At 37.3% G+C, this 27,541-nt stretch overlaps 1 protein-coding gene across 2 annotated transcripts in view; it reads right to left on the bottom strand.

The window, feature by feature from the left end:
* Positions 1-340: 340 nt before the first annotated feature.
* GRB14 (growth factor receptor bound protein 14) overlaps positions 341-27,541 on the bottom strand; it is a 125,601-nt gene continuing 98,400 nt past the window's right edge. For both annotated transcript variants that reach the window (XM_044242224.1, XM_044242225.1), the window contains 11 exons: positions 26,639-26,760; positions 24,826-24,900; positions 21,892-22,029; positions 16,935-17,045; positions 16,647-16,742; positions 10,008-10,088; positions 4,844-4,960; positions 4,681-4,753; positions 4,454-4,541; positions 2,006-2,099; positions 341-742 (listed from right to left, as the gene is read on the bottom strand). In XM_044242224.1, coding sequence (XP_044098159.1) covers positions 596-742; positions 2,006-2,099; positions 4,454-4,541; positions 4,681-4,753; positions 4,844-4,960; positions 10,008-10,088; positions 16,647-16,742; positions 16,935-17,045; positions 21,892-22,029; positions 24,826-24,900; positions 26,639-26,760 — 1,142 coding nt within the window. In that variant the 3' untranslated portion in view covers positions 341-595. The remainder of the gene's footprint in view (positions 743-2,005; positions 2,100-4,453; positions 4,542-4,680; positions 4,754-4,843; positions 4,961-10,007; positions 10,089-16,646; positions 16,743-16,934; positions 17,046-21,891; positions 22,030-24,825; positions 24,901-26,638; positions 26,761-27,541) is intronic.

Below are 27,541 nucleotides of genomic sequence, written 5' to 3' on the forward strand. Positions count from 1 at the left end.
ATAATTTTAAACTGATACTTGAAAATACGATTCGATTTTAAGATTATAATAAACTCAGAAAATAAATAATATTCAAAAATACTTTTTAGTTTTATTAACAAATTGTGGGTAGCTTTTTCAATTGATAGCTTGAGATTTTATCATTCTTCCTAAGTTACAAACAAGCACTGTAATTGAAATCCAGTCTGCAAATAATTCATCCAGAACCTTCAAGTTTTCTTCATATTTTGTGTTTGAGAATTCAAATGCTACTCTAGTAAATGAGGACAGAGAGATGTTTTATATGCATATTTGATGAAAAATACTATAGTTATGTAAAATCACACAAGAACACACCAAATCATTTTTTCCAAGATTTAATTTTAACTAATGAATTTTAGATGATGAATGTAATGTCAATCCAAATCTTTGCTTATCTGCAATGCACAAGCTATTTTTTGTAACTTGTAGGTGAAATAGATTCTTTTCACCACAGCAATATTTTTCTCCCTTGGTTACGGTCTTTCTTTTTCTTTTCTTTCTTTCTTTCTTTTTTTTTCCCCCCCCGTCGTGAGTCCTTTTTCTTCAACAGTTTAACAAGTCACTTCTGGTTTGGCTAAAGAGCAATCCTAGCACAATAATGTTTCAACTTGCAAGGAAGAACGCCCTTATTGAGTTGATAGAACTCCACCAGCTGGATTAGATCCGTAAATCTCGTGTGGCCATCGTCCAGAGTGTGGAACAGGTCCCCATCATCCTCCACCTAGTGGAGGGAAAACAGCAAACTGGTAAGAAGGGTGAAAACCCACAAGGACAGCCATACTCTATTGCATACTGTGTCTTCAGACACTAAAATGAACAGGTGGATAAAACTAAAGATAGTGGGGAAAAAACCCTTATGACGGGTCCACTTTTTTTCTGTAACTTTACTTGTACACAGATGAAATATCATCTGACCCTAGGATGCACGGGGTGGCTCTACTTTCTCCACCTCAAATTCTCCCAACATTCTGTAGTTAGAATAGTGTGACTACTATAAATCAAGAAACGGTGAGAAATCTGCACTATTCAGTATAAAAGTAAACAGAAGATGTTAATGCTCCCACAGACATTAATCTCTGTATCTGAATGTTGTCTAACAGCCTCACTTAGTGTATTAGAAAGAAATAGCCATATAATTTCTATCCGTAAATTGATTCTGAAGCAACCAAACATTATGTTAAGAGGATGACAGCTGCTTCTTCTGCTGCTGCTTTTTTTCCTGGCAGTGAGGCCTGGTGACATTCAACAACTCATACTCACCCAGGGGCATTATTTACATACACAGTGAAGTTGGGAAGATACTTCATACGGACTTTGGATAATTTCAAAAAGAGGCCATTCAAAAGGAAACGCTAGCAAGGTAGCAATCATATGTAAAACTTCCCTGAAAGTAGATGGGATCTCTATTTCACACCACCAGGTTCCGACACACAGATCATGTGCATACACACATGCACACACACACGGAGAACATCAGCAGGAGAGAAGCAAAAATCCCAAAGCCAAGTTGTGCCACTGAGAAACAGAATTATAGATATTTTTGAAATGTGCTCAGAATGGTTTAAATGTTCTCCGGTTCTGCAGCACCTGTGTATCTATCCATCATGATTAAAAACAAAACTAGGAAAACAAAAAAACCTGTTTGAGATAAGAAAGGAGCAAGGGTTTGAAAATAATGGTTTTTAGAGAACCGCTAGTAGAATTCAGAAAGAATCTTTGGTGGCCTTTTAACAATAGGTGGCATGGGGTCTATACAATATTGGTAAATCATATTTCATGGAAAAAGGGAAATTTAATTTTTATAATTCCTGTATATCTTATATGAATTCAGGCTCATAAAATCATTTCTGCCAAACTTAAGTCTAGTCAAAACACAAGCTCCCCAGTTATATTTAATAAAAGATCCAAAGAAAACCAAAGTTTCCAAAAGCTGATGCATTAAGATCATCTCTAATATACGAATGTGAAATCACAAATTACTTACTGGTATAATTTGAAAATGCTTTATTTTTTGTCCGTGACTCATTGACAGTACGAAAGTTTTGGGGTTACTCTGACTATCCCGTACCAAGAAAACTCTAAAGAGAGAGAAGGAATTTTAATATGTTTCTATATTTACTCACATATTTCATAAATATATAGCGTGTAACAAACCCAGGAAATATATTTATAAATGTAGCCAGAGTTTTCCTTTTCTGTGTATTCAAAGATGAGACTATCCAACATGGTAAGCAATATGGTATAACATAATCTTATTCTATAAAACTGTCATCAGTGCTAATTTCATTTTAATAGGATAAATATACAGCCCATTTGTCAGATTGTTCACTCATAATAAGCAACATAATGCTATGCTGACATCAATAATTAGTGCTATGTTCTTCTTCCATTGGAGAATTGGGTATTTACATGTAACAAGTTTGTGCAGAGAATGGGGCATTAGCGTATTATTACTTGAACTACTGCATTATGTTAGTCCCTGAAAAGAGAAAATTGCTTAGAATGAAATCATTTTAAACCCTTCTTCAACACTGATCCCCCTTTTTCTTTTGACTCTGGTTCCTATATTACATATACAACAGAATATGAGAAATGAATATATTCTAAAAATATCAACCCTGAAATCATCTATTCAATGTTTGAGTACAATGTCTTAAGGAAAAGAAACACCCATGCAACATATATTTTAATCTAGAAGAATGCAGCAGAAAAGCCTCTATAACGTCAGGCTAGCAAAATATAACACATGACCTAATGACCTAAGAGGAAAAACGCTGCCAGGCGTGGATTCTAATTTACTGGCAATACGGGGCGAAACCCAGCTTTGTGTTAATTGTTGGCAAACAGATTGTGCAAACAATCCCTGCTGGTAACTCCAATGTTAATCTCACTGTGCCTGGGCACGGAATTTGAGCCATCACAGATGTCGGATGAGATTATCCATTTCATTTGTCCTGTGTGAGATTCCTACATTACATCACTGGGAGATGGGACAAAAGGGAGCTTCACTCATAAAGCACGCTGTAATTCCTTCTTCATCCCCCGAGTGGATCACCACTACCATCTAGTGGACTGCCTGGCATCATCATATCTTTCCAAAGGATTCTGCCCCCCCTCCTCCATTTTTTATTAAAAATAAAAAATAAAGATATTACCATTCTTTATGTAGTTATTTCATTCAACTTATAAAAACTAGGCTTGAAAGTAGGGAAATTATAATCCTCCAAAACATTTTAACAATTCCTTATGATTTATTTCTCTTCTTGGTCTCATCAGATTGTAATTCTGCTGATTGTTCAAATTTATATCTAAAAAGACTGCTCCACATAGAGAAGTATATTAAAATCTTCTCTTATATACAGTCTAGTGAAATGCTGACTTGCTATTAATAATCTCCCATGTGAAGATGCATTTTTATCCAAATGTCAGTATTAAATCACCTTGAAATCTTGTCATCATCTTAAGCCAACCCTTGAAGATAAAAGACCCCATCACCACTTGTTTAAATTGACGCTGGTTTCTCATCCAAACCTCAATACAGCCTCCTTGATTTGCACTGCATTTGAAAAGGGAATTTAGCCAGCATTACAGGAAGTAGTTGAAACACCAAGTCATTTGAGAAAAAGAAAACTCTTCAGATGGTAAATATTTCATAATACAATTTACATTTCTCTTCTATCTCCCATGGTACCCCACTAGAAGATGACATGAGAAACACTCAAGAAGTACTCTTTTCAAAGCTTTATACTACTTAAAGCTGTGAAAATTTAAAGAAAATGGGAATATAAACAGAGAGGAAAAAAATAAAACAAGCAGTCAAAATATATAAAACAGAGTTTTTAAACTGAATACAGTCTGCACCAAACTTAAACCTATATAGAACATGTAAGATTATGTCATGACACGAACCATACTTTGGAATCATATTATATGTTGTTGATACCTCAAAACAAGTTCAGTTTTTTTTTTAAAGATTTTATTTATTTATTTGACAGAGATCACAAGTAGGCAGAGAGGCAGGCAGAGAAAGAGGGGGAAGCAGGCTCCCTGCTGAGCAGAGAGCTGGATGGGGGGCTCGATCCCAGAACCTTGAGATCATGACCTAAGCCGAAGGCAGAAGCTTAACCCACTGAGCCGCCCAGGTGTCCCAACAAGTTCACTTTTAACTGAGATACTAATATTGGCACAGTAGTAGGAGTAGTTACTAGTTAACAGCGGAGGATCCTATTCCGTCATCTGTTCATTTATACACAAGTACTAAGCACACGCAATACAACAGGTATTATCTAGATACTACTAGGATATGATGGTAACCTCCAGAACAAAGTCACTTCTGTTTTATGATAACTTGAAGTCAAAACTGTGTGTATTAACTAAGTAATTACCGATTCTAAGAGAAATCAAAATCACGACCATTCAAAACCCAACTTACCCATCCACAAGTCCCTGCTGAATAATCAACCGCTGAGCTTCATCCCTAGAAATTTTGTGGTGAAACCATGGCTGGGACCGGTGAATGGCTGAAGAAATAAAATGGAAGAATACAGAGCTTTGAAATCCTCCCAGTTTAATTACATATTCTTCCCACCAGAGCTACCCAGTCACCTCCCCCATGTGCCCATCCATCCAGACAGTCCCCGCGAACAGGCACAGACATACCCATGTTTGTGGCAGAGCTCTGGGAAGAGGCAGTTGGGCTGCCGTGGGTGGCCAGGCGTAAACAACCTTTTTTCTGCACAATGAAAGGGGAAACAAATTTCAACTTTTAGGGTCAGACAAACTCAAACCATAAATATTTTCAAGAGTGTGAAGCTATTTGTACCCTCCAAGCAAGTCCTTCTTCAACAGCGACTGAAAGGGCTTCTGTGGGATTTTCTATAACTCTGCTTTTCTGTCCTGAGAAGTCCATTGCTACGAGAGAATTCTCTGATATACTTCTCTGGAGTAAAACAAAACAAAACAAAACAAAACGCACGTTTTTTACCACAAAAATAACTTTGAATGTTATCTCGCAGTGTTTTGCTGACAATATATTTCCCCTCTAGGATGTGATTGTAAAGGTGGCTGGCCGGAAATTTAAAAAGTCAAAAGTGAATATTTAAGATAAAAATAGTGCTATGAAATATTTTGGTTAAATAAGTTACATAGTTATTTGTTAAGGTCACTGAATTAAGTGGTTGAGAAAAGAGATTAAAGGCTTTCAGAGTTAGCTTGTCTTTCTCTTAAAAGAACCCTATCTCTTCATACTGTCTGGTAAAATAGGAAAATACCAGTTTAGAAAGGAGCAACTCTTTCTGTGGCTAAAAGCTGCACCTCTTCTGAACTAATCTCTATTATGATTTGAGATTCATCCTTTATCATTTAAATGTCAACCCTCTCTACCGACAAAGCAGCTGTTTTATAAATTTAGAATAGACAAAAGCTGTAACTTAGATTGACTTCCATCACTTCCTGAGAAAGAAATAGTACTCCTATTTTATAGCAGAACAAATTATACTACGTATTTTAAAACTGTATCACACCAATGTTCATCTTACTTAGAAAATAAAATTTGGTGATGCCTGGGTGGCTCAGTCTATTGAGAAATGACTCTTTTTTTTTTTTCTCCAATTTATTTATTTTCAGAAAAACAGTATTCATTATTTTTTCACTACACCCAGTGCTCCATGCAAGCCGTGCCCTCTATAATACCCACCACCTGGGAGAAATGACTCTTGATTTCAGCTCAGGTCATGATCTCAGGGTCTTGGGATCGAGGCGCATGATGAGCTCCACACTCAGTGGGGAGTCTGCCTGAGGATTCTCTCCCCCTCCCCCAGCTCATGCACACGCACCCATGCATGCTTCCTCTCTCTCCCTTTGTCTCAAATACATACATCTTCAAAGGAAGATAAGACAATTTAGTGAAATAATGACTCCGCTAATTCCATGGCATTAAAATTTTTATGATTTACTATGTGCATATTTTTTTCATCCAGTGAGGATGCCCATGGAAAACTGAGAGCTGCGAAGATAAATTTGACTGACAAAAAAAAGAACCGATACAGAAGGAAGACATCTCCAAACAAACATAATTTAAACAAATAATAGTCTTCCTTTGGCGTTACTTTTCATATTCTCTGATGGTGAATATTGGCGTTACTTTTTGTTTTCATATTCTCTGAAGGTGAATATATCCAAACCTGGACTTCATTTTTACTTTTTGTTTAGGGCTCTACTTTGCAACCATTTTTTTAAAAAGAGTGCCACTCCCAGTCATGCATCCTAAAAAAAAAAAAAGATACTTATCACATTTCCAGTCAAGAGCCTCAGTTTGTAAGAAGAAACATTCTCCCAAAGGGGGAAAAAATATTCAAAAACAGCATGGACAATGTTGAACACTTACTCCCTACCCGTTACTAGAGGAGTGAAACAAAGACTGGGAGTTCTATTGGTAAAGGGAGAGCAGTGTGCCTATGGAGACTCACTGGTCAAGACCATTTTCTATCTCTCCACATGCATTCAGCCCTTCCTAGCTTGGTCTGAGAGTCTGTAGTTAAATGTATGCTTGAAAGAACACCCTGTCCATGCAAGAAAAAAAAAAAAAAAAAAAAGAGGGGGTCACTTATCACTGCGTCATACATCCTACATCGTTAGCATTTGCGAGCTCCTCTTTAAACCCTGCTGTAGTGGCCCACAATCTTATTACGATTCATCTGTATTTCTAGACATCTGTCATGCAATCTTCCATTTGTTACAGGAGCCTTTGTAACTGACAGCTGCTCTTTGCAGACAGACGCTGTCTCTGCAATCTCTATCTGCTGTCACACCTTAGCTCGCCCTTCTTTCCCACACTCCACCCGTGATCTTCTGTGTGGGGCTGTAGACCAGTTGGATACCCTTCTGTTTTTGCCGACATTAATGAAAAGCCTTCACTTGCTCAAACCACAGAGTAACTAATTTCAATCATAATGATAGCTTTATCCTTAGAATATCTCTACTTCACATGCCAAGATGGGAGCCATAATCACAAGATCCTGATAACATAAAAACACTGTTAGGAAAGAAAAATAAACATAACCAGTTGTTTTTGCTTTTGTTTGCCTACAATACAACAGGATAGAATATAAAACAAGGTCCCATGTTCCATAATTACTTGACATTAGAGGGAGTCTACAACACAAATAAATATTTTCATTTGCTACATTAACGACACTAGGGAACACACAGGAATATAGCAAATGTTTCCTACTGAATAGCAGGTGGTGGATGAAAAATTAATAGTTTACCTTTGGTGGACAAAGAAATAGACGTGAAGCAGAATCTGACTTGAACTCAAAAGGTCATTTTCAGCTCAATTTCTTTCACATAAGAAAGCAATGTTGATAACATTCCAAATCAGTGTATTTCTCAAACATCGGTCCCTTTTTCTAGCTCTTTCTTCTGGTGGAATAAACAGGGCAAACCCTGGAAAAGGGTCCATGATTTTAAAGACATCCCTCTTTTTTCGAGAAAGAAAAGACCTGGGTAAACCCTGGATTATCCCAGCCACACCCTGAGCTCAGATCCAGCCACTCCTAGTGTGCTTTGGACATGAAATGTTTTTCAGGCAATCTAGGTCAGTGGCAACTAGTAGTCACACACTCTGCCACCCCGCTTGTAAGACGGAGATACACCTTCAGCACAGTCCTCAGCAAGAGGGCACAGAAGTTCCTGACACCGTTCTGTTTCAGACAGAGCCAGAGGACATCAGAGATGTAATCAATTCCCAAACTTAAGCACCTGTCCCCCTTATTATACACTGCAGGCTACCAGTGACTAAACCAGGGTCGCACAGGCAGCTTATGGTAAAAGCAGTGACAGATACAGACTCTTTCCAGTGTCTTTTATGGACCACAGAGGGGGAGGTACAGGGAGTGCAGTTTTCAACATCTAGCTCAGGGTCAAGAATGAGGAATATAAGGCCTTGAGTAGACCAGTTTTTCCCATCCCGGCTGTCCAGTCAGCACCCCACTAACAGATGCTCCTTTGTGCTGAAAAGGGCCAGATATTTGGCTTCCTGAAATATCTGCTGATGATTCTCATTTCAAAGGCAGATGGGGTGGCTGTGATGTGCTGTAGATAGCTAGGATGTTGCATTATAATATAAGACTTTTTTTTTTTCTTATTTTCCTTCTCAAAATGTATCCCTGGAGAAGTTAAGAATATTGTTCCTTTAAAAATATATAACTGAAGTATCCTCAGTTTTCTATGAGTCTCACTGAAGACAGTGTCTGGAAGAAAACCAGCAGTCGCAGGTTAGGAGCACTGGCACCCGTTATACAGGTCACTGATTCTTCTGTGATGAGCGAGAAATGTGGGATTCTGGACAGACATCAAAGTACATAAATACCTCCCCAAAATCTCAGTTTCCTTCACGTAAGTTAAGAAGAGTGGAGATATAATTCTCAAGTGCTATTCTGTTTGATCTTGACAACGGCCATATAGGACAGCCAGGTCCTCCTCCACAGGCCCCTACAGAATCCCTATCGCCAACTAGATTCATTCAAGACGTGTCCTTTCCTATATCTGGTGTTGATCAGGCAAAGTCACACTATCCAAACTGCCATGTATACAGTGATCAACAGTAGGACCACTTTCTGGGGAAAGTGGCAAGAATAATACCATGCTTATGAGCTAATGACAGTGATGAGACTAGACAGTACTTTGTTGATGACAATTTTCTCCTGTGATTAGGAGGACACTAGGCAACAGCCTCCAAATGTACCGCTGTTATTAACATGTTCATCCTAATACCTTTAGACTCTAAAAGAAATTTAGAAGGATTTAGAAAAGGATTAAGATAAAATCCATTATTCTTTATATACATGTGGATTGAAAGATAAAGATACTGACAAATTATACAAATACTCAACTAAGGCCACTGCTTTTATAAAAATTCATTCCAGTCTTTGGTTTCTTATTTTAGGGCTTAAAAGTAATATGATACAAAGATGAGAAGTTACTCTTCCATAACTTAAAGCAACGTAACTACAGAACTGGAGTTCTTTTTTCCCTATTAATCTATCAGACTTTGTAATCAACATTATTTCATGCCTCATTCCTAGAACTGAGCATTTCATCTGCCACATTACATGCAGGGAAATGCGCCTTCCTTGGTCACAGCCATGAGGGGCATATTTTTAACCCAAGTGGAAATGCAGCGTGTTAGCTGATTTCTAACACAGGCGCATATACCCACATTCCTAATATACTCAATATTAAGAAGCAAGGACAAAAATGGCCAAAAATAAGCTTTAAAGTTCAGAAACAAATCTCTTGTGTTAATGCACAATAAATTAAAATTAGATTCTAAAGAAGGGAAAAGATGTTCTGTGTGTGTCTGCAAATAAATATTCAAGTTGCAGGTAGTATAAATCTGAGAAGTAGCGTTAGACTTAATGTAATGCACAAGCTCTATTCTGGCTTGCAGTTTTTGGGTTTCCTGAAGAGCAGTCTGCTTTTCAAGGACTTAGACCTTAAAACATTTTATTGTTAGAAGCCCAAAATGCAAGAGCTTACCTGTGTTTAGTGCAGCTCTTAAAATCCAAGCCACTGGCATCTTTATATTAGGCTATTACAATTCCAAAATCAATATTAAACAAATAAACCCACAACAAAAATCAGTGGTTAAGGAAACATCCACAATCCCAAGGAAAATATTCTAGAAATTGTATTAAAATGAAATCCTCAAATGTTATAAGAGAATGATTCACATAACTCTTTCAAATATTTACAAATTTTCTTTTACATAGAACATTATCTATTCTAATGTAATATCACATAGGCTGAAATCATGTGAAATCCAAGAATAAATAATTCAGTAACGTTATGTTAGGATGGTGTCCCAAGAGTTACTTTGAAGGAAAGAACATAGATGTACCGTAATGTACGTTGATAATGCAATATTATTGCAAATTGATATAATGTAAATATAAAATACATAGGTTAATAAATAAAGTCCTTACCATGGGTGAGACACTCTGAGAACCGCAGCCACTTCTACCTTGATATGGATGCATGTAATTCTGGTACAGCTGCATGCCATACTGCGGAACAAATAAATAAAAACACATTCCCACCACTTTCACTACACAGGTAATTTGGGGAAAAAAACCAATACTTTAATTAGTTATATATCATAACATAAAAAATAAAAATGATAAGCTTTTCTTAAATCAAATTAGTAAGGCAATCATAATTTTGAAAGGTAAGCTTTTACTGCCCTACAACGATACATTTAAAAAGACAGTGTTTTTTTTTGGATACCTGGGTGGCTCAGTCAATTAAGTGGCTGCCTTTGGCTCAGGTCATGATTCCAGGGTCCTGGGAATGAGCCCCGTGTCAAGCTCCCTGCTCAGAGGGGAATCTGCTTCCCCCTCTGGCTACCACTCTTCCTGCCTGTGTTCTTTCTCTCTCTCTCTCTCTGATAGATAAATAAATAAATAAATAAATAAATAAATCTTAAATAAATAAATAATTAAAGGAAAGGAAGGAGTGAGGGAGAAAGAAAAAAAGAAAGAAAGAAATAAGTGTTTTTTACTTGAACCCACACTTAAGGTCTAGCTCACCAGTATAAAGATCCGTAACTGACATTCCTACTCATTATTCTTAGCACCAATGCCACTTGGAATGGTATATCACCTAATAAAAAAGAGAGCTTATTTGGGAAGGATGTCAGACTTTATGGAACAAAGACTCTGAAAACCTTACAGGCATCTTAAGCAAAACAGGGTAAAATTCACTGTAACTCTTCAATGACTGATTGACGAATTATAGTGTCTCTTCAGCAAATCCATCAACTTGGCCCTATGGTAAAGTGGATGGAACTAGAGCGTATCATGCTTAGCGAAATAAGTCAAGCGGAGAAAGACAACTATCATATGATCTCCCTGATATGAGGAAGTGGTGATGCAACATGGGGGCTTAAGTGGGTAGGAGAAGAATAAATGAAACAAGATGGGATTGGGAGGGAGACAAACCATAAGTGACTCTTAATCTTACAAAACAAACTGAGGGTTTCTGGGGGGAGGGGGGTTGGGAGAAGGGGGATGGGATTATGGACATTGGGGAGGGTATGTGCTTTGGTGAGTGCTGTGAAGTGTGTAAACCAGGCGATTCACAGACCTGTACCCCTGGGGATAAAAATATATTATATGTATATAAAAAATAAAAAATTAAAAAATTAAAAAAAAAGATTCTTGACACTGTAGCATGTTCTACTAACAATACTCTTACTGCATTGTTTAATTTTTAGCTTTAAATTCAGGGAATCAAAATGGTAGGGACCTCACACAAAGGGTCACAAAATACAATGTAAACTGCAGTAGGGAAAAAAAATGCAGCATCTTTATTTTCAGGAAGTAGCATCGCAAGACTCAGCTGCCAGGCTATGATTAGAAAGTGGGTCTGGACTGTGAGTGGATTACTGGGTTTGAGAAAACTAAGAATGCTAACTGCCATGACCAAACTTATTTTGGAAGGCTCACCATCTGAAGCTATAAGGTACTCCCCTTAGATTTGATCCACTTTATTGAAAGAAAGAAAAAAAGAAAGAAAGATAGAAAGAAAAAAAGAAAAAAAAAAAAGAAAACAAAGCAAACCCATAATGGGACAGAGAGGCCTTTACATTTCTTTTCTTTTCTTTTTTCTGGCTATCCTCAACAATTCTATTTCACAGAGCCACAATGAACTTAGAAGTAGGTCCTACATAAAAGAGACTAGGGAGACATCACGGAATCCAATCTCACTGGTAGGATGAATTCCATTTAAACATTCCAACAGAGCTGTTTCTTTACTGAAGACTATTTCCCTAAAAGCAATTCCAGCAAACTGGATCTATCTGGTAATTAGGTAGAAAAATCAGAGGGCGGCATGGAGAGTCTCTTCTTCCAAGATTTGGCTTTTAACACGAATACAAACCCACATTCATTTAAAATTCTTTATGTTGACTTCTTTATCCAATTATTTCCCGTTATAAAAATTGCATTTTTTAATTTACAGTTTGATTGACTTTAATGGGACCTAATGAAATTTACTTTAAAACAACTCTAAACCTACCACAACTATAAAAAGAAGACAGAAGAGTTTAATTCCCAGTCAGGTTCATTTTGGAGAATACACACTAACCTCTAACCAATACATTCACAAGGTGCACGCATGCCATTTGGTCGCCTTTTATTTATCTGCAGTGGAAACCCAGCTACCTGCTATCAAGACTGTTTCCTTCAAAGGTCTATTGTGCCTGGTACCTGCAGTGTTGGGTAGCTGCTTCTATGCTGTTGATGGTTGTTAGTAAGTACTTAACTCTGGTGGACGGGTAGGACATGAGTCAGCTTAACACGTCCCTGTCCTACAAAGGGGCAGGTAAGGGACCAAACTATATAAGAAGCTAGCAGAGTTCTAGTTGAAGGGATGGGGAGAAGACAACAGGGAACCAAGGCACTGTACATAAAAATTCTCAGATTTTCTATGTATCTCAATATAGCTGGAATGCCTCCAAAGAGAACCGGAGACTCTTCCTCTGCTACTACATGAACAGTTCACTTGTGTGTATGAAAAAAAAAAAAAGGAAATAAAAATTAAACAAGACGCCAAATTCTCGAGGCAGGATCTAGTAAGAAGCGTGTGAAGAAAATCCGATGCTCTTTCAGTCTAATCAACATAACAGCCCTCTCTGTCCCTGCACCTCCCACTAAGCTCAGTGATAAGCTGGAAATACAACAGACATCCAGAGTCGAAAATCAAAAGATACATCTAACACCACCTGAGTCCAGGTGCACTAGCCAAGGGGATGAAGCCAGTGCCCAGCTGACGACAAGCTGCAGGGGAACCACCTGCCTCCCCTATTAGAGTCCTTCAAATACGTCATGCTGGCAAGCCCTGGCTTCCCATATCTAGGTATTTTAAAGGGTAAAGCAGGTCATATCACTTTCCCATTTGAAACTGTTCGGTGGTTTATCATTGCCTTCAGGGTAAATGTTCTCCCTCTATGCCTCATCTGGAAAAGCTTTACCACAATTAATAAGGGGGGAGAAAAACAACACAGGGAACATAAACAGGGTAGGCAGAATAATGGACCCCAGAGATGTCCACATCCTAATTCCTGAAGCCTGTGAATATGTATAGATCCAATATAATCACAAGGGCCCTTAATAAGCAGAAGGGGGAGGCAGAGAAGAGAACCAAGTCACAGCATGAAAAGGTCTCAGCTCTTCAGTGCTGGTTTTGAGGGTAGAGAAAGAGACCATGAGCCAAGGAATCTGGGAAGCCTCTGAAGTCTGGAAAGGGCATGAGAAAATGGATTCTTTCCCCAGAGTCTCTAGAAGAGAACTGGGTCCTTGGACACCTTGCATTTATGGCAATAAGACCCATTTCAGACTTCCTGAAGACAACAGTGTAGGATAATAAATTTGCATTGTCTTAGGTCACTGAAGTGGTATAATTTGTTACAGAAGTCATAGAAATAAAACAGAGCATCTTTGAAGTGGACATTTGTGCCTTGGAAAAGGCTTCAAAAAGATCAAATGGAAAAAAAAAAAGTGAGAAGGGGACAATCTTCCAGGAAGCATTCTGGATATGGAAGGATCAAAAGAAAAAGAAAAAAAGAAAAAAAGAAAGCTTTTACTATATTTCATCAATTCTTGGACACGTGCTTCTTTTCAAATTTTAACATTCATAAATTTGCCTTAACTATAGCATCTTACATTCACTGTTGACCAAGTGACTTGTCACTGCCTGAAATGTTTAGTGAGATCAAAAAATCATTCCCATCAAACTTTGCAGAAGGGAGGCCACTGGCTAGAAAGACAAATCCAGAGACCATGGCAAAGCACCTGTCTGAGAAGTTCTGCCTCCTTGAAGCTCTTGACAGCACAGAGTAAGACAGTCTGTATGAAATATGGGTATCCATGGCTCTAAGATAAAAATGATTTCGGAAAGCCAGTCTTAGAATATGAAGTTTTAGAGATGCCTCACATAATTTATTTCGTGTGTGTATGTATGTGTGTACACAAAGCTGATAAATGATGAAAATCTACATCTACAGGCTTAAATAAATCTAAAATAACTAGATAAAAATAAAAATCATAGGGGATACGAAAGCATCATATCATAGTTTTATTGACATAATTCTTTTCTTTCTACTTATACAGAAAGTAATGGTGTATCCTCGTAAAATCAGTGGCACTAAAGGAAGCGTGCTCACCACCTATTTCAGAGTTGGGTGTCTGAACTTGAGATCAAACTAGAAGGGAGGAAGCCTTGACTAACCAGGTTGGAAAGCATCTCCTACCAGCCTCTCCTGATTTCCAGAGTTCTGATGGAAGGAAAGAGAGAACCAGAGACCTCAAGGTATTGTCTCTACTATAACTGTGATAGGTTAAAGTATTCCAAGGAGTGACAGCCTCTTCATCTGTAAACAGAGAGGACTGGATGAGGTCACTGGTTCTTAATCTGGAGTTCACTCACTAAATCAGGATCCCCAGTGATGGGGCTGGACACAAAGAACTTCAGAACATGCCTCAAGTGACTCCAGTGCACATCCCGAGTCAACTAACTATTACATCCCTGATTGGTTGGTTCCCAACACTCTCTAAAGTTCTTTTCTTTTTTTCTTTTTATTTTTTTTACATTTTATGACAATGAGGGCAACATAGAAGCAATTACTTACCATGAGGGTTTCAAAGAATCAAGACTTCTAAGCTTTGTTGAAACCGAAATCATGACAGTCATTTAACAGTAGACTATTTGAAAAACAAACCTCTTGTAAAAAGGTAACTATAGTGACTATCTGCCATGACAGCAAAAGGAAGCAAATTTCAGAGTTAATCCAAAAGCTTCCTTTAAGCCATTTAAAAAATTTTCTGCCAATACCACTTCCCATGCACTAGGAAAATTATTTTTTTAAAAAAGGAAAATAACAAGCATTAGTGAGGATATGGAGAAATTGGAATTCTCACACATTGTAGGTGGGAACATTAAACAGTTTAGCTATGTGGAAAAATTTTGGCAATTCTTCAAAAGGTTAAACACAATTACCATATGACCAGGAATTCTACTCCTAGGTATATACCCTCCAAATTGAAAACAGGTATCCAAATAAATACATGAACACATATGTTCATAGAAGCGCTACTCAGAATAGTCAAAAGATGTCAACAACCCAAATGTCCATTAATGGATAAATGAATAAACAAATTGTCTATCTTACACACACACACACACATATTATTCAGCCATAAAAAAGGAGCCAAGTACTAATATACACTATAAGGTAGATGAACCACAAAACAGTATGCCAAATAAAAGAAGTAAGACACAGAAAATCAGATATTGTATGATTCCATTTCTATGAAATGTCAAAGTAGGGAAATCCTATAGAGACAGACACAGATATGGTTGATTGCCAGGAGCTGGGAGTTTCCATTCGAGGTGATAAAAGTGTTTTGGAGCTAAAAGCTAGAGAGATGGGGGCGGGGCACAACACTCTGAACGAACTAACTGGCACTGTACTGTTCACACAGTTAAAACGAACACAGTTAATATGTTCCTCATATTAGCCCAGTTATTAAAATAGTTAATTCAGTTAATTTTATGATATGTGAATTTCACCTCAATTAAATAAATTAAAAGAAAAAAATAAAACTATCTTCCCAACATGGTATGAGGACTAATAATTCTGATTCTGATTATTCTGCCCTTCTTCAAAAGGAAATGGTTGATTAATTTTTAAAATTATGAAGTTGTGTTAAATTTATTAGAATAGAAGCTTTGAAATTAAATATGTGCTTTCTGTACATTCTGGAAGAAATCGTTCTATGTCTTTCTTCCCCAAATAACTTTTAAAACTCTTATTCCTCTCAAAATGCTTCCCAGTAAACTATGCTTATTTAAGTTGTAACTTCTACTTAACACAAAGGTTGATGTTTTAATAGTATATTATACTAAAATTTCCATTATAATTTGAAGTAAACTGGAAAGCAACTTATACAACACTTAAATGAAGTGTAAAACAATTGCACTAGACATACCTAGGTGGGCACGTTTTATAATACACGTCATGGAGGATTGATGACAATATTTTAAAAATACAGACTGAGTCATTTATAGGAGGTTTTTTAAAAATTTAATTTAATTTTTTTTCAGTGTTCCAAAATTCATTGTTTATGCAGCACCCCCAGTGCTCCATGCAATCCGTGCCCTCCTTAGTACCCACCACCAGGCTCACCCAACCTCCCACCCCCGCCCCTCCAAAACCCTCAGTCTGTTTCTCAGAGTCCACAGTCTCTCATGGTTTGTCTCCCCCTCCAATTTCCCACAACTCACTTCTCCTCTCCCATCAGTTATCCTAGCCGTATATGTAATACCCTTGAGAAAAAAAAAAAAAATCAGAGCATTTCTAAAAATGGAATACTTACTCCACACGTACAAGATAAATGCATTAGGCTATTCCACTCTACTAATGTTTATCTTTTAGATAAAAAAAAAAATACAAACATTTGGGTATACAGACTTATAGTGAGTCTTCGCATTTTGAAATACAGCTATTTTCAAACTTTGATGGCACTCACAGCATTAATAGAAATTCACGCCTGCAGTGAGATTACCTTAAGCAATCTAATCGCAGTCACCCAGCACGTCCTACTCTGCTCTTCTTCTGCACAGAGCATTTTCAGGTCTCGGGGCCCTCCCGCTTTGTTAGGCTAGAAGGCCACAGCACATTGTTTATCGTTAATGCATATCTTGAAGGTAACACCTGTTGAAATAAAAGCCACTAAAATTCTCCTATATATAAGAGAAAGCTGTCTCTTTTTCAAAAGAAATTAAAAGAAACCCAAGCTTACCTAAAAGGCTGAGGCTTGCTTTATTCATCTATCAAAATATTAAGCCTGTACCTTAAAGCAGAATCCATAGTTAGTCGGTGCTCCGTGTTTTTTTTTGCCTGCCAGGGACACATATATATCACTATTGCCAAATTCGCTGAAAAACTGCAAATGCCGTGGTTCCTTTAAAAAGATACAAATGTGAGAGTTGAAATGAATCCATACTTTTGCATGCTCTCTTTTGCATTTCTATTATATTACATAATTTACACCTTGGCAAAACAATTATTCTAAATAATGGCACAGAAATACAAAGGGAAGAAAAATGAAGTTACTGTATCCTTCAAGAACCAGGAACTTAATACAGTATTATTTGAGAAGTGGTGATTCGTTTATCATTTAACGGCCAATATATGCAAAAATCATCTTCCTATTTTAAAATTGTTCTCTTTAACCACCATTTCAGGAATCTCAGGGAGAGAAAGCAGCAAAAATGGCTTTTAAAAATGTTTTCCTTGTCCAGGTTTCAAATAGTGATAGTTCGACAAAGGCAAGAAGGGTGGTTTGAGCCTCCACAGCAGTTAGAGAAAAAAAAGGAAAGAGACAAAGATTCCTGCTTCATTTAGAAAAGATCTCCCTCCCCTCTGGGTACTACCTAGCACCCCATGGCAAGCAATGAGGCAGGGGGCATAACTACCTTCTGTATGAAAAAAAGGTAGCTGGTACAGATGAGGTCCGGGAAATTACCTGGCAGTTGAATGTTTCTGATTTTCAAGGTAAAGTGGAATCATGTACAGCTATTTCTTCTCTGGGAAATCCATGAGATTTAAAGCTGGTCAAGGGAAATCACTGGGTCATTTATGCTGTGACAGGTTAATAACTTGGAGAAGTGCTTAATTCTGGGGTTGGATGTATGATCAAAACTGACCAAAAATGCATTTATTCTTTAAAACCTTGCTACTAGTAGTGTGGTCCCAGACCAGGACCACAGGCATCACCTGGGAGCTTATTAGAAATGCAAAACTCTGTGGCCCCACCATAGACCTACTGAATCAAATTCTGCATTTTAACAAGATCCTGGGTGATTCATAGGCACTGAAAACTAAGAAGCAGTGCTCTAAAACAAAACCAAACCAAAAAGACAGAAAACCCAGAACATTAAGCAATTGGAGCAACCCATTCAAATCCATATCCAAAAAATTTTAGTCCTTTACCAGCAGGCTATTCCATCCCAGATGACTAGTAGAGCGACAGTTTCTGTGTATGTCACTGTCCTCTGTGTGTCACTGTTCTTAGGCATTTTGATCTAATGAATGGCTACAGTTCCCATCTCCATAGGAGAATAAGGCAGAAAAGAAAACTGTTAAAAGAGATCCAGCCTAGGGCCCTTGGAACAAGGGAAGAGGAAGGAGAAAGGTACTCTTACTGTCATGGCCTTTAAAACTATTTTTTGATAGAAACTGATTTGCTAGTAAAAATGTCTGATTCCTATGAAGAAAAGATAAAACCAGCCCTGTCCACTGATACTGTAGAAGTCTGTGAAGCTGAGTCTTCTGAATATAAGAGAAAGGCAGCTTGAGAAAATCTAGAAGGCTGCAGAGGCAGGATGAGGTTCATGTCTTGACTGATTTTTGCTCTATTAGTGCAGATATATCAAGACTTATGATACTGTATGATCAGAAGCCTGAGCTGGCATGGTGAGCAAAGTCTATGCACGCACATGTGTATATATGGCGAGAATTGGGAGAGAGGTGTGGTACTTAGACGTTTCTCTGTAAATAAAAGTCACAGGCACATCTCCAAGGCTTGTAGCAGTGGTTAACTAACTCCCAAGCAGCCCACATCTTCAGAAAGTATAATAAATCAAGACCTTCTCACAGAAAAAGGACAGGAAATGGTCTCTTTCCCAGGCAGAAATGTCATATTAAACATTAGATAACATGCATAATTTATGTCAAGGTCATAATCCTTGAGGTTACCTAATACCTTGTATTTCTTTTTTTTTTTTTTTTGAGGGGAAACTTAAAATCATTTTTATGTATAGATTGTGGAACATGACCTCATTAGACACAGGCTAGAGAGAAGAATATTATGTACTGAAAGTACAGCAAAGTCAGACACCACGTTGAAAAGAGCTAAAATATGGACTGAGAACAGAGGTTGGATGCCTGTAATTCTGCCTGGCCAGGGAGAAGACCAATGCAAGGATAAAAGCATGGATCCAGTAGATGGAATAAGGAGCTGCCTTTTGTGTAATGGGTGGGCAGGGAAAGGAGGTGAAGGCTGAAGTAAAAATATAATGGGCAGTTGATTTTAATGAGAAACCAGTTGAAGAAAAAAGAATTTAGGAATGAAAGAAACCTTATCATATCTTCCAGTGAAGTTTTACTGGAAAGAGTGCAATCAATATGATTACTGATTTAGAAGCCATTTTCTCTGATGTTAAAAATATAAAGATATGCATGTATTTGTTTAAAAAACACCTTCGTATGTAATTTCATACTCAGGAAACAGGGAAACGAATAACCTCATTAAAATTTAGACTAGGGAGACTCTAAAACCTTAATTACAGAAATAGGTAATTATTTATCCCAACATTATTCCTGATAGAAAAATTTGAAAACTAGTTTAAATGTTCAAGAAAAACTGGTTGAATACTAGTAGTCCAATGACGTATAGTTAAAAACAAAACATTTCTGTGAGGGAATGTGATACTAAATTAGTAGAGCCCTGTGCCAGCACTTACACTTCAAGGAGACACACATGTGACGTGCACACAAGTGAACAGCAAAGAAGGAAAACTGTGTATGAGGGAAAGCTGAGGAAAGTCTGGAGGAGTCAACTATCACTGCTTGTGCCTCCCTATCACCCGAAAATCTGGTCACTGTCATTAATTGTTTCCTGGGCATTTCCACTCGGATGCTTCACCCTTAACACAATATATCTAGAACTAAGATCATTATCCTACTTCTAAGATAATGTGATAGCAAACCTCCTTTTCCTGTTTACGCTATTAAATCACCACCTATTTCTTTACTTCTTTCTCTAAGAACATCTAAAACGCTTCCTCTCTTTTTGCATCCATCAGTCAACAAAACCTGACCAGCTACTTCTTAATCTTGTATCCATCCCTTTCTTCCCCCTCCACTGCTTGTCGGAGGTTAGATCTTGTCACCTCTACTCTGGATTACCGAATGACCATCTATTCAGCATCTGTGCCGCTAGTAAATCTCTCTCTCTCTCTGTCCCCCAGCTCCCTGCAACCTTTGATCCCTCCCCCTTGTTCTTTTTTTTTTTTCCCCCTTTCTCACTCTATCTACCAATTTTTAAGCTCCTTATGGCCATAGTAATCTTACAACTTGATCATCTCACTCTCTTGCTCAAAATTTTTCACTGGCTTTCTATAGTGAGTTGAGTGATTATCCCTGCTCCCAAAAGATATATCCATGCCCCATCCCAAGAAACTGTGAATACAGTTCATTTTCATTTGGAAAAAGGCTCTTTGCAGAAGTAATGAAGCTAAGGATCTCAAGATGAGACCATCTCAGGTAATCTATGTGGGTCCTAAACCCAATGACAAGTGTCCTTATAAGAGACAGAAAAGGCCACATAAAAACAGGGAGGCTGGAGGGAGGCTGCCACAAGCAAATGGGTGCCTGGAGCCATGACTACCCAAGACAGAAAAGCCTACAGAAATTTAAAGGATCACATAATGATAGTGACCAATAAATAATGGATGAACATTTCCAGCATAAATATAAACAGAAATTTGCAGATTGAATGCATATGTTGAGAATCGAGTAAGATTTATCAGAATACATTTGAGTGCACCTAGAAATATAGTCAGGGAAATTACTGAACAAATATCATGATTATCATGATATTTGAAAAACAGCCAGAGAAAAATGACAGATTACCCACAAGGAATTAACAATGTTGTCTGACAACAACAGATGCATGAAAACAGAATTAAAATACCACCATGAAAACTCTCAAAATCAGTTTTTTTTTCCAATTTATTTATTTTCAGAAAAACAGTATTCATTATTTTTTCACCACACCCAGTGCTCCATGCAAGCTGTGCCCTCTATAATACCCACCACCTGGTACCCCAACCTCCCACCCCTCAAAATCAGTTTTACTTGGGATGCCTGGGTGGCTCAGTCTGTTAAGCCTCTGCCTTTGGCTCAGGTCATGATCCCAGGGTCCTGGGATCAAGTCCTACATTGGGCTCCCTGCTCAGCAGGGAGCCTGCTTCTCCCTCTGCCTGCTGCTCCCCCTGCTTGTGCTTTGCTCATTCTCTCACAAATAAATAAATAAAGTTTTTAAAAAGTTTTATTTGAAAAGGATCGATGCGTTGCATAAAACGTCAGCACTTATAAAACACGGCGTAGTTGCCACTGACTAGACCACACAGACATAGAGACAACATGGTGCCGAGCATGGTGGGACTGACATGGGCGAGTGGTGGCGTGGGAGCATCTGCACGTGTGCTTGTGCGACTGCATGTACAGCTGTACGCACTCCAGCACACACACGAACACGTGCCTCCACCGCCAGTCATCACACAACCCCCTTTAGGGATCTATAATGTGGCTAAGGAGACAAAACTGTCACACGCGCAAAGGAAATAAAAACAATTACAATTCAGCGGAGCATTACTAACTGCATCAACAAAAACAGAAGTTCAGGAGGAGGCAAGATCAGGAGGGCAACCTGGGTGAAAAGAGGAGACATGGACTGTGCCGGACCTCATAGTCTGTAGCCAAGGGTAAAGAGGAAGGGGGTGAATTTGGTGAGAGAAATGAGCACGGTATGTGGTCACAAAATAAGAGCATCCAGATTCCATCACAGGATATATGTTGAAATTAGTGGGGAACTGAATAGTCCATTTTTAAACTGATTATGGCAAATGTTTGGGATCTAAAATCAATGTACCAACTCTTGATATCCAGTAATAAACTAATAAAAACAAAGGAAAACCCACTTTCACTTACAGTTCATAACACAACCTGGACATTTCAATTACCTTTGATGTCCCTTTAGTAGAAAAATATAAACCAGATCTTCTTAGAAGGAAGTAAATCTTTTTCCAGGACTTCTTTCCCTGCTCTTTTGCATGTAAGAAGCCATGGATTTCAGGGTATGTGCTTGAACTCAGAAACATCTGGAAGAAAAGTTAGACATCCTCATGTTGTTTCTGAATCGGTTACTGTGCCTTCTAGTAACCCAAGATTTCAAATATAAACATGCAAACTCTAACAGTGTCAATATCACTTAAATGTATCATTATAGGCATGGCAATATAAATACAATAGAAAATAAATCAGTCTTTTGATAACCTGAGGCAAATTCCAAATGAAAATCTGTTCACAAAATATACACTCTAAGTGGTCAGGACTTGTCAAACACTAGAATCATAAGTTTTTTCAATGTCTATTTGAAAAGCTAGATTTCATCTAAGAGTTAAGTCCTGATACTTTTCATCCTTTTCTATGATTTTCCCTGAGAACCTATCAGCTTCATTACAGTGCAAGTAAAAGAACACAATCTTGACTTCAATTATTGAATTGTTTAGAAAGTTGAGCCGTGTTCTCCTCCCTGATGAAGTAAAGCAAACAATCTTTTCTCTGTTCTCTATGGGGTTCAGTAGTGAGTGGCTAGAGTACATTGTGTTTTCCAAAGAGAACTGCAACACTATCTCCTGTCCCACATGCTCTTCTACAAAGGGATCTTGCCACCTAACCGAGCAGGGCTGGAGTCTGTGTCTCTACCCTCTGAATCTGGGCAAGGCTCTTATGACTGCTTTGAGCAATGGAATACAGCAGAAGTGACAGTCAGCTAGTTCTAGTTCTAGTTCTAGACCTTAGCTGGCCTGATGGCCTCCACTAGTTAAGTGGAAGCTAGCGGTCACATAAGAAATATGACTACACTGAGACAGCTCTGCTGTGAGAAGCCCTATGTGCTAGTAAAGCCCTTGAGGATGGAGACCCCATGTGCAGAGAAGAGAGGCCAGCGGGTAGAGGGGACACATCATGAAAAGCCATCTTAAGAAGGGGAACCTCAACCCCCAGGGAGACAACATACCTCAAAGATGACCCACCCAGCTAAACCCTCTCCGAATTCCTGACCCACAAAGTTGTTGGCAAAATGTGAGTGGGTACTTAAGCCATTAAGGTCTGGAATAGTTTGTTACAATGTAATAATGAACTGAGACAGTAGGCATGTGCTGGTCAGGGAAATGAGAATGAAAATGAATAGCTCTGTGTGAGTGGTTGTACTCAGCATCCTTAATAGGACGATGGAAATGCATTAGCATCTTATTAAAAGAAGAAAACAGAAATCCCTATGAATAAACAAATGCAAAATGGAAAAATGTAAAGTAAGAGAAATTACTCTCTAAAACGATGTGACATATTTTAAAAGGCTACTCAGGGAAACGCTGAGAACAGATATGTATGTTTTTAAGTAAATTATTAAAAATTTTTTTAATTTAATGAGCCACAGTTATTAATTAATTGACATGCAAAACAGGCGAGTAGGTTTTTTAGTTTGAGTGCTTTCCAAGTTATTAAACCAAACCAATTAAATTTTAAAAAGGGAGTCAGAGAGGTCATACTAGAAAGAGAAGAAACGTTTTAAAAAGTGGAAACATTGCCTCAGTGGAGAGAAAAGGTCAGAGGCACATGCAGGACTATCTGATTCCAAAGCTAAGATTTTTCTTGTTTTTGTAATTTCACATTAAAGTCACATAACTATATTAGAGGAGAATTGGGAAAAGGAGTTGGAATAAAAGCTCCAACGCACCACCCTGTCACAATCCAGTGGTGAAGCACAGAGAGGGCCTGGGAGCTGGGCCCTCGCCCTCGGGCACAGCTGTCAACGCCCCTGCCATTCAGCCTAGTATTCTGATGGGGTGTCTGTGAAACCCGTAGCATAGAAGAAGCTTTTAGGAAAATCTCTTGAGACTCAACATATGTCTAAAATATTATGAAGAGCAAAAATGAAATACAAACTATTAAAAAGCCCATAGAAAAACAGATCTGTAACACCCAATATATTTACCGATATACTTAACTACCAATATATTTCAAGTACTATCTCTATTAGAAATATTAAAAGCTGTCTTCTTTAAAGATCAGAGAATACTGAGTGGGTTTCACAATGCCCGTGGGCTTAGATCAAACAGTAACCATTATAAAGACATTACTGAACATTAACCTGTTAACAACTGCAGAGCTTCTGATGTGAAATCTACTGATCTACGAAAAATAAAATAATGAAAATCATTGTTTGATTGAAATGAAAATACCTTTTAAAAAATGATCACATAAAGCCACAGCCAGTTTGGAAGAAATGAGCCCCAAAGATGCAAAATTAAGGAGATTTTTAATTAAGTAACTAGTATTCTTAATTCAGCTAAGACATTTTAGAACTCTGCTCAAGAATGCAACATAGCTATGACACGTCAGTATACAAAATATATGTTTTTACATCTTTTTTTCTCCTTTCATGTAGTTGCTAAATATTTTGAGATAAATAGGATTGGGAGCATTTGCTATAAAAGTTAATACTAAATATCTGTTAGCAAAATGTCTACAATTTACTGGGGGTTTTGATTTAAAGACTAACATAGTCTTTAAACACATCACAGAACAAAATTCTGCCAAGTTTCCTTTCATGATACACATTTTTTGAACACATTTTTTAAACACTGAAAATCCTTTGACAATTGGCCAAAACTAGAAAGAATAATGGTGTTAGGAGCCTTTCCTGATTCAGGGACTTCTTTTTTCAGGTTTTGTTCTTTTCTTTCCTATTGTTTCTTTTCTTTTCAGGTTCACCTCCAGCAAAAATTCATCCATCAAGGTATAACATTTCAATCTGTGCATGTAAAAATATGGACCTTAAAGTTTCCCTTTATTACACTGTTTCTTACATACTTAATGGAAATATATCTTACCTGCAAAATCTGTGTGGGGGATATTTCACCATTGGTTTCAGTTGCAAAGGACACCATATGCTCTGGAAAAAAATACTGACGAAAAGATATAGGTTACATTATCTCAAAAGCCATGCTAGAAAAGATTTAATTATGACTCTATATTCAGGTATCTTAATGAAAAGGCAGGAGTACGGCCCAAAGATTAGCAGGCACCCTCAGATAATGCAGATAAAGAGAGAACCACCTTCATCAAGTTCAAAACAATGCCTTCAGGATGACAGTGTCTCTGCTCCCGTATCTCTTCTCTGAGTCCTGTGGCCACTCCAGCAGACACTAAAGGGCCATCAATTCCATGTCACAAAGTCAAGACTCATAGAATTAAAGGGTATATCTAAGGTCACAGTCACAGGACTTGTCTTGGAGCCAGGGAACTAGAAGAACCAGGACTTGTCGTAGGGCCAGGGAGCTGTAAGTCAGGTCCTTTCCAACCTTGTTCAATCATAAAATTCATCCAGGCAGTTGTTTAAAATAGGAATTCCCAGGCCTTGTTCCTGGAGTGTCTGATTCAGTAGGTCTGGGTACTCTCTTCTCCCCCTGGGTAATTTTTATGATCAGACACATTTTGAAAATATAGACTACTATAATTCCTCCAAGGACAGGGTTTTACAACTATTCTATTACTATCTGATCTAACTCTGTGGTCAGTATTAGTTACACCATTTCTGATCTCCACCCACTAGCAGCCCCGTCCCTCCACCCCCGAAATGACAAGCAAAAATGACTCCAGACATTGTCAAATCGCCCCCAGCTGATAACTACTGCTCTAGGTCTACAAAATGAGTGTAGAGCCTTGTTCAAATAATAGTAATAATAATAAAATATAACCAAAAGCAAGCACTATAACCATATGCCTTTAACTATACTTTTAAATTCTTGCATTTAATAAAGATTCACAAAAAGAAAATAGTTTCCCTTCAAATTCTATTTAATTTTTATTAGGATGCTTTTATTTTCTTTGTCAAAGATCATCCCATTATGTTTTTATTAATAAGTTCAAATAAAAGAGAACATAAGAGGTCTTCCAGGGTTTGAAAATATTCTATTATAGTGTGTATCATATATTTTTCATAAAGGATCATTTCAATCCAATTATCCAAAACTTCGTGTAGAAATATGTTACAACTGCAGAGACAAAAACAATTTAAAATAATGAGCCCAGAGGCTATTCTGACTTCTCCAGATCCCTAGTCTTCACTAGAATGTGACACACATTTTTTTTTTTTCATTTAAAGAGAACTACCATAAAAGTAGTATTTATTAGCTAATGCTCTGGTCTTTTACCTCATTTCTATTTAGCTCAGTCATTACTGCACTGAAAAAATATTTTGGAACAGCAAGATGCATGTCAATTTGAAATTTTTAGCTAAGCTATAGCATTCCCAACAATCATCTATCTGTTTTTAGGTTAGAAATTTTCTTACTTAAATTTCCAAAATTCGGTGAAAAGTGTTCAGCTATAATACTTTGGAGCTGCTTATGGATATCTAATTATTGATTCCCAAAATTAAATGTATAATACTTTTCTTAGAAAGAAAAAAAAAGAAATAGCTCCCAAAACAGTTCATTGGAACTTCTGTGATAATGTTGACTAATCGTTGTTAGAGTACGAAGAAACGTTAACTGTGATCTTCACAGAACAGAGTTTTTACTTACAATTTACCCAATGGGGAATTGCATTTGATTTATGATGACTCTTTTTTCTTCACATAAAATAAAATAACATTTAACAAATTCATTATTCCCCATAACTATTAATAAGGATTTCACTTACCATTGGGTTTTTAAAGAATTCATATTTGGCATAATTTTTTCTAAAGTACAGTTTATTCTCTTCTTCCATTCCCCAGTTAGATAGCACTTCAATCACCAGCTCATGGTCTTCCATTGTTCTTTCTGTAAGGAATGTTTCAGTGAGTATGTCAACAGATGGATGGATGGACGGATGGATGGACAAATGAATAGACAAACATGTAGGTAGAAAGAAATATATACGGACACACGTAACTGTATAAATTTACAGATTATATTATGTATGTATCTTTATTAAATATAGGAAATTTCAGCTCAATTCTAGAATAGCCAGATTGATACTATTTTAGCAATTTTGAATTAGTAATATTGATTTTTTTATACCAAAGCAGACTGTAACCTGAGGAGAAAAATGACAAGATATCACAATGCACTCTTTGTTAATTCTTAATTCCTTTTATTGCTATGTAAATGATAATTAAGTTTGATAATAAATCTGCATTAATAATGCAGAAGCTATTCTTTTTTCTCCAATTCGTCATGATGTCAAAATTAAAATATTTGCCTCAAGGTTGAACAATTCACTCCATTAGGAGAGAAAAATTTTGACAGGTTCAAAATACATTTAAGATACATAGTCTGGATAGTTGAGAAAAATTAAAGTAAAAGCTATAAAAGAAAAAATTTTAATGCAAGAACATACAATTTTTAAAACACCTAATTTCTTGTGAGACTTTATTATTTCAAAGCTAGTGTTCAAACATTAACATATATACCAAAATATACTTATATATTTATATATAAATACCTATATATAGGAATATATTAATATACCTAAATATATTTCAGGTACGGTGGGAAGGCACTTGGGAGGAAAGGTACTTAAATGAAATAAGCAAAAACAACTTTACAGAGGGGAACAAAC

This window comes from Neovison vison, chromosome 3, assembly GCF_020171115.1.
Source record: "Neovison vison isolate M4711 chromosome 3, ASM_NN_V1, whole genome shotgun sequence".
NCBI classification, from domain to species: Eukaryota; Metazoa; Chordata; class Mammalia; order Carnivora; family Mustelidae; genus Neogale; species Neogale vison.